The sequence below is a fragment of the Lolium perenne genome, chromosome 3 (genome assembly GCF_019359855.2).
Source record: "Lolium perenne isolate Kyuss_39 chromosome 3, Kyuss_2.0, whole genome shotgun sequence".
In the NCBI taxonomy this organism is placed as follows: domain Eukaryota; kingdom Viridiplantae; phylum Streptophyta; class Magnoliopsida; order Poales; family Poaceae; genus Lolium; species Lolium perenne.
The window spans coordinates 30305720-30314424 of NC_067246.2; the positions used below are offsets into that span (position 1 = coordinate 30305720).

Here is an 8705-nt window from a genome sequence, read left to right on the forward strand (position 1 = left end):
GTGGGACAAAGCTCCGACGCCCAGCAGCGGCGACGATTCCCTCCCGCCACTTGACAGCGCGGAGGAATGGCTGGGCGTGGAGGAGGACGCGGAGGAACAAGGGTCAGAGGAGGCGGCGGTGGCCCGTGCGAAGGCGGAGGCGGACGCGAAGGCCAATACCGCCAAGACCAAGGCGCAGCCGGCGAGCACCAGCGACAACGAGGAGGACTCCGACGCGTCGGCCGACACCGCCTCTTCGGAAGAGGTGACGAGCAGGAAGCGCCACCGTGATGACGACGACGAGGCAGGGCCATCATCGAAGAAGAAGAAGTAGTAGTTTAAAATAATTTATATGTAATTTAATTATGTTTTTCGAAGTTTTATATGTATTTTGTTTATGTTGAACCGATTTAAATATTAGTAAAGAGTTTTATTCTATCTATTTAAATTTTGGGGGCGGCGTTTGGGGGACGCGACTGGGGAGCGACGTCCCCCAAACGCGGCACCAACGATATACGTCCCCTAAACGCTCAATCCGGCGCGCTTTGGGGACGCTTTGGGGGACGCGGCTGGAGATGCTCTTAGTCTCAATAAGTGGTGCAAAGTGCTATTTCCTCCGAAACAACGGAAGGAAAACAGCGATAGCACTATTTCCTACAGTTTCTTGCCAGACTAGTACTGTGCAGACGTTGCAACTTGCGATAATGAAGAGTTTTATTATAAGGAACAGTCGCCCGTGACACTTGCGTCGCCATCTGATGGCGCGTTCGAGAAGATCACGACGATGTCACGGGTGATGTGGGTTTTCTGCGTATACGACCACGTGCACGGCACCATTGAACCGAAGGCAGGACCAGTGACCATTGACCCACTTGACTTGAGTAGCTACCTAGGGGGTGAGGCGTAGCGGCGTCGCACTACTATTAATCGAGCTCACACTGCCGGTAAGTAAGTTCCAGCAAATATGTCTCCGACAAGCATCCTCCTCCTCCTCCACCTTTACGCCACCTGCTGCTTCCTCTTTTCCTACAATGTTGTAGCGCAATCCGCTGCCTCCGCCTTCTCCTTCAGCTTCGACTTCTCCAACGGATCCATCTACCGCTCAGATGACCTCCTGTTTGAGGGCAACGCCAGCCTCAACGGTAAGCTAGTCGACCTCACATGTAACACAGAGGGTGAGTCCAGGCAAGGTTGCCAGGGGCGGATGTCCTACAATCACCCGGTGCCCTTCTACGACACCCGCACCCGTGAGGTGGCGAGCTTTTCCACACGTTTCAACTTCGTGATTAAGGGCTTCAATCAGTCCATTGCAGCCGATGGCATGGCTTTCTTTCTCTCCAGTTTTCCATCCGTGTTGCCGCTGGACGCTGGCGGGAGCACCCTCGGCCTCCATGGTGGAGACGGGATGAACGCCAAGGGCGCTGACCGGATCATCGCCGTCGAGTTCGACAAATTCAGAAACTACTTTGACCCCTCATCCGATCACATAGCCATCGACATCAACACTGTTAAAGCCTCCGCCAACACTACAACCTTGCCCAACGGCAGTCTCAGAGGCGCCATGACGGCGGCCATCACTTTCAACAGCACCACTCGCATGCTACTGGCCACTCTTCAGTTTGATGACAATCCTTCTCTTGGCCCCGTGCAAGTCAGTACGGAGTTACCCGATCCCGTCACAGATTTGCTCCCGTCTGAGGTGGCGGTGGGGTTTTCTGCGGCCACCGGAAGATACTTCGAGCTTCATCGGATTATCTCCTGGTCCTTTAACTCAACACTTCCTTTCAAACAACAAGGTACTGACTATCTGCAAACCAGCTTTACAATTGTTGATTTTCAGTTTCTCCTTTTCAATTGAGATCATAGTGGTGGTGCCCGGCGTAGACGTGGGCGCCGCCGTTGCTCCCTTATGGCATCATTAAATTTTGTCAAAGTTTAATATTTCAACACGCTTGGTCCAAGCTTATTTGTCTGCTCTCTTCAAAACAATTGTTCACTGCACTCCTTAATTTTCTTTATATATCGTGTAACTACTATTTATTCAGTCTAGTCTAAATTCTATCAATTTTATTCACTTATCAAAAAGTTGAAAGCTACAAAATCTTTCACAGAACAGGTCATTAAAACAATAATAGAACACACGTCACAACATTAAAAGCATAAACTATCGCTTCAGAGTTGAAATTTACCAAAGACCACCACTTTACGTTCGCATAACAAAAAACCACTAGATTTTGCCACGTTTTTAATAAAAAAAACCTAAACAAGAATTGATTCTATTTTTTGTCTGGGTCTAATACGTTGATGTGGACCATGACCCACTTGTGTGCTCAATTTTAAAAAAGTACAGTAAGAAATCCCCTTTATACCCTACATGTTGACCACTACCCCTGTCTCCCCTGCTCCATTGGGTGTGGGTGCCACCGCTGCCACCGAGCATCGCCGCCGCCACGCTACTGCTCCCGGCAGAACGCCGCCACCTCCCCTGTTCCACTCGCGCGTGGGCACCGACACCGTGCTCCTACACGCTCCTTCCTCCCTGGTCCGCTCGCACGAAGGTGCCGCAGAACGCCGCCACTGTGTGGCTCCTGCTCCACTCGTGTGCAAGCACCGCCACCACACTTCTCCTCAATGCTGAGTGTTGATGCATGCCCCCTCCCGGTCCACTCGCACGCGGGCGCCACAGAACACCGCCACTACCGTTGGCTCCTGCATCACTCGCGTAGACGCCACACACCGCCGCCACCTGGCTTCTGCTCGCGGGCGAGCACCGCTACACACAGTCGCAATAACATCCCAGGTTTAGAGGTTGTGCTGATATTCTACAAAGAGTTTATGTGTAATTATATATACATATCTTGGACTCGCATATGTTTTTGTTGTACCACTCCGAGGGATATAATACTAGTGAAACGGTGTTGCATTGGTATTATATCAACACTTGCGTGTACTACAACATGCAATGGTATGCTAGGGCACTGCAGCCGCCTCCATGGTCCACTCACAGGCGGGCGCCGCACAATGTCATCACCGCCGTGCTCCTTCTCCACTTGCCCGCCTGCCCGCCGTGACCATTGCTGGCGACTGGCCATGCCCGCCGTATTATGCATGCCCGTGCATGTCACACCGCCGTGAGCCTGGCCGTCCCTGCCGTGACTTCGTGCGTGGCCATGGCAGCGCGCCACCCACCGCCTACGCGCCTAGCAGTGCCCGCTCACCACCGCGCGCCTAGTCTTGTCCACCCGCGGCCTGCGCGCCTGGCAGTGCCCGCTCGCTGCAGCGCGCCTAGCCATGGGTGATGGGCAGCGAGCGACGTGACTCGCCAGAGTGCCACGACGATGGGGTTCCGGTGGTCTTCGACATGGTTGAGATAGGAAGAGGAGGCCTTTTTTTAGATTATTTTATTTTTTAATTTATCAAATGGTACATTAGTCCACATCAACAAGTTCACTCCGTATTTGCCATGTCATCACTTACAGCGCCCCCCACCTATCAGAGACTGTGTCAATTCTTAATCAATCCGCGTTAGTGTTTCTCATTAAAAATCTAGCGATTTTTTGTTCCGTGAACGTAAAGTTGTGGTCTTTGGTAAATTTCAACACTAAAGTGGTGATTTTATACTATTAACTGCACGTCACATGATTAAAAAAAGAGAGCATTTATTATATGACAAAGCTTGTGCAACTTTTCAGAATTTATTCATTAGAAGCACACAAAATAATTATCGAAAATGGGAAGCCCCAACCTCTACATCATACGCTTTTTTTAAACAACATGGCCAAATCTGGTGAATTTTTATTCCGCGAACATAAAGTGGTGGTCCTTGGTAAATTTCAACACTGAAGTGGTGGTTTTATGCTATTAACTCCATGGCAGTTGATAAAACAAACAGAATATTTATTACATGATAAAGCTTATGCAACTTTTCAAAAAAAAAATTATTAGAACACACAAAAAGAATTATTGAAAATGGGAAGCCCTGGCCTCTAGATCATACAGCTCTTTATTCCATTATCGCTTACTCAAATTTTCACCAACCAGACGCGTCTCGCTTATCTATCCCTGAAAAAGTAGACTTTTTAAATATCATAGACCGGATATGGCACGGTTCCTGCGTACTCCCTCCGTCCATAAATAAGTGTGTGCGGGTTTTTAAGAGAGATTATAAAATGGAGAAACAATTGAATTGGAAAGATGGAAACTAACATCTCTCCTCTTTAATTTTTCCACCTCGAATAAGATAAGCGCATGTAGAAAACGAAGATAATATGTGCTGAATATTATTGGATTTGATTTTCGTGTGGTGAGAGAAACAACTTTTGCTACTTTAAAGTGCACTGAAAACCTAGAAGTACACATGTTTATGGACAAACTTAAAATTAAATCGTCCACTTATTTAAGAACGAAGGGAGTATGTATTTTTATATCAATTCGGGCACGAAACAGTTAAGCGATGCACCGTGAACCACTCCGATAGGCAGGACCATGTCCCCTGCATTTTAAGACGGTGGGTCTAGCCGAGTCAAGCCACACATGCATGCATTTGGTTAGAGCATCTCCACTCGTCTCCCCGACGAGGTCCCCGAACGACGTTTTTTTCATCCGGACGACGTAATTCGGCCCAGTCGTGCCCCCGGTTCCTCGTTTTCGTCCGGATTTGGGCCTAAATTCATCCGGCGATCCCACGCCATCCCCGGCCCCCCGAGGAGCGCTCGGGGAGTCCGGACGAAACGAAAGCGCGGGAAATACCGAGGAAACTTCCCGCGCGTCTGGTGGCCCCAACTTGTCGGCGAGAGAAACTGATCGTCGTCCTCATCGCATCGTCTTCCGCGCGCTGTAAAAGCCTGCCGCCGGTCTGCATTCGCCGGCCACGCGGCGAGTTAATGTCGTCGTCTTCCGCGCACGCATCGTCTTCCGCGCGCAGTAAAGGCTGCCGCCGGTCAGCTTGCCGCAGACGCGTCACATTCCACGCGGCATTAATCCCCAGCGCCAGCCGCGCCTATATACGCCGCTCCACTCGCCGCGAGGCGCCCTCGTCATCCGCGACCAACCCTCGCAGCCTGGGCGGAAGAGGAAGGCGGCGAAGAAGGAGGACGCCGCGGCCGCCACCAACGCCGCCGCAAACAGGCTCGCCGAGGAGGAGGTGAAGCGGGCGGAGGACGCTGCCGTGGCGGAGGCGATCGCCAGGTCGCTCAACGACCTGGTGCCCGCCGACAACACCCTCCCCGAGGACGCCGCCCTGGCGTGGTCGAGGCGCGACTGGGAGCGCGAGGAGGCGGAGCAGCAGCGGCGGCTGCTGGACCTGGCCGCCGCACGCCAACTCGCCGCCCGCGCCGCTCCAACCGCCGCCGACGACGTCGCGCGCTACCGCCGTCCTGCGACACCTCCATCCGGCGTCGTTGTCCCCTTCGTCGACCTCGAGTCCTCCGACGACGAATGGTACAAGCCATCCCCGGGGTGGGGAGACGCCGGCCAGGGCAGCAGCAGCCAGGCCGCGCCGCCGAAGGTCGAGGACGACGGCTCCGACGACGACGGCGGCGACTACACGGTGTTCTACCGCCATTTCGGCATGTAGAGCGCCGTGTTTTAAGTAGAGCGCCGTGTTTTAAAATTAGCATTTGAATTCCCCCGTTATATAATAAATATCATTAAATTTAGTCTATATTCGTCCATTTTTAGCCGTAGTTTGTCAAGTTTCCGTTTTTCAAATTCGCATCGTCGTCTTCGCCTGGGCACGCGGCTGGGAAACTACTCCTCCCCACGCCAAATCTTCCTCCAATCCGGACGAAAATTTCGCCGGATTTGGGCGTGGGGAGCGCCAACGAGTGGGGATGCTCTTAACCACACATCGAGCATAATATGCATGTACATGCATTTGCTTAAATAATGCATATCAAACATATATAGTCTATTTAGACTACGGGTTACAGTTTTCTTTTGCATGTAATTTAGGGTTTTTTGTGTTGGAAGTGTAGTATGAATATATCTTATGTATATAATATTATGAAATGTTGTGTCTGTGTAATATAAGAAAATGTATAGCATTTGAAGTAATTTAAATTTGCATAATGATCTAACATTACATAAAAAGTATTTACTTAATTAATGTTTCAAACATATTCAATACGCTGAAGACAATGTCCACACATTTGCAAGGATTGCCTTGCTAGTTGAATAAATTATATTTTAAACCACTTATTATTTACATCGTGACGAGGTGGACTACGCTAGACATTGAACCACATTTGAACATTTTAGCGACACAAAAATAGTTAATTTTGATCCGCTTAGGTGTCCCCCGTGCATAGGAATGTGTGTCCTTCTCTTGGTCTCAAATTGGAGATGCCCTAACGTTGAACCTTTCAGCCTAACTACTTGGATCACATTTAACCACTTCATGTGTCCGCCCGTTCGGCTTGTCATCCCTTGGACACATAGATAAGCCACACTTTACACTTTGTTGCTCATAGCTCCCCTATCTCCCCTATAAGAATATACCTTGGGTACTCGCCCATGGGTCTCTTTTTTTTTCCTTTTTTTACAATGTATTTTGATACACCATTGAGTTTGATATAAATTGCTGACCAAAGAGCGCGTCAACTCACACCAATAATGATGTTTATGCAGAAAATCGGAAACAGCTGATTATTGGCGGAGGCCCTGTGTCCATCATAGTCTTGGTTGGGATTTTCCTGGTTTGGTACATTCTGTCATATTTCAGGTGGTGCCGCACACGCGATTCCTTCTCGTCGGGAACAACCGTTAAGAGATTTGAGTACAGCGATTTGTGCGACGCGACAAGCAGATTCTCCAAGGAAAGCGTACTTGGAGAGGGTGCCTTTGGCACAGTATATAAGGGAAGGTATACAGACGACAACGGCAATACTCAAGACGTGGCTGTGAAGAAAAAAAAGAAGACTACAGTTGAAATTGAGGATTTCCTGGCCGAGCTGAGGATAATTAGTGAAACGAGGCACATGAATCTAGTCGAGCTGAAAGGGTGGTGCTGTAGCAGAAACATATGGGACTTGTTTGATTTTATGTGTTGGTGTAGGAAACAAAAGGTTAACCTCTTTCTTGTCTATGAATTGGTGCCGAATGGTACCCTTGAGGACCACCTACACCACAGGGAGGAAATTCTACCATGGGAAAAGAGGTACATTACAACATGTAACTTTTCATGTTTTGGAAAGTAAAATGAATTTCCACCAAGAGTCAAAACACGATCACGTAGATGTTATGTCCTTAATTTATTTTACAGGTATCAAATTGTAAAGGGCATAGGATCTGCACTTCGTTATCTTCACCATGAATGCAATATATCCATCCTGCACAGAGATATCAAGCCAGGCAACATACTGCTGGATTTAGATTTCACTGCCAAGCTCGCTGACTTTGGGCTATCCAGGATCTTCGCCAGCAAAAATGATACAACACTGGTTACAACTGCAATAGGGACAGTGGGATACATTGATCCGGAGTGCATGAAAAATGGGGATGTCAAGTTCCAGCGTAAGTCCGACGTCTACAGCTTTGGAATTGTTCTGCTAGAGATTGCATGTAGAAAGACAAGGGAGGAAGTCTTGGAGCGTTACAGAAGCAAGGCTGAATCCCGTATGGTGGAGGCCGCTGACGAGAAACTAAATGGTGCCTTCGACGAGACGCAGATGGAGCGTGTAATTGTGTTGGGCCTCAAGTGCTCTGACCCACAGGGGAAACAACGTCCTTTCATGCTGGATGCAATGAAATTTCTGGAGGACGGCATAGAGTTGCCTGCAATAACAGAAATACAGTGACAACAGGGAACCTGCCAGTAGTAGCTCTGACGAGCATACACTTTTGACATCTAGGCTGCGCAGTTGATTCCTGGGTCAACACTTAATCATATCAACCATCTGTATTTCTACAGCTATCGATTCATTATCTATTAGGGGAGTGCTCCGGTGTCCCCCCCTACGCCAATAAAATTGAAGGGGCAAGTTTACGGAAAGAATTATGCATACCCCATAACTTTCAGAAAATAGACAAACAACCCCTCAAGTTAAAACCAAACCCCTGTTTTACATGGTGTAGTAGTTAAATAAAAACCAGCCAATGCCACGTTCGACTAGGCGAGCGAACTGAAAAAACGAAGTTCAGTCTCCCGAAAATCAATTTTCGAGCAGTTTAGAAGGTGGCGCAGAACATCACCCATATTCGGAACAAAAAAACGCAAATTCAAATTTGGCATCGCAAACAAGTTTAGAAAAGTGAAATTCAAACTACATAGTTGCATATTTGCATAGTTGTGGTCGCAAAAGAGATTACATTTAGTCTGGTCGTCGGCGACCAACTCCTAACTAAGCTAATTTCGCACGTTGGCGACCTACTCTACGCGTGGCGGAGGACGACGCCGTCAGCGGCCTACTCGGAGTCGAGGTCGATGACCTCCTGCTTCACGCGGCGGACGGCCGCCTCCTTCTGCGCCACCTCGTACGCGCGCACGACACGGATGGCTTCCGCCTCCTTGCGATGGAAGCACGCGCGCGCCTCGGGCTTCGAGATGACGGCGACCTGTGGGATCACCGTCGCCTCCTCCTCGTCGTTGAGGACGTAATCCGCCGACTGTAGAACAATGCGCGCCGGCGCCGCCTCCTCCTCCTTGATGCTGTTGTCGGCGACTGGCGGCGCAAGCGCACCGCCTGACGCGCCGGAGGAAGACCCCTCACTGTTGTTGGCGTAGCGGG

The 8705-nt window shown here is 49.5% G+C and overlaps 1 protein-coding gene across 1 annotated transcript; it reads left to right on the top strand.

Moving 5' to 3' along the window:
• Positions 1 to 892: 892 nt before the first annotated feature.
• On the top strand, positions 893 to 7903 carry LOC127340856 (probable L-type lectin-domain containing receptor kinase S.7). The gene is made up of 3 exons (XM_051366604.2): positions 893 to 1775; positions 6607 to 7135; positions 7241 to 7903. Exons 1-3 carry the CDS (start codon positions 944 to 946, stop codon positions 7773 to 7775), a joined length of 1896 nt encoding a protein of 631 aa, XP_051222564.1. The 5' UTR covers positions 893 to 943; the 3' UTR covers positions 7776 to 7903.
• Positions 7904 to 8705: the final 802 nt, after the last annotated feature.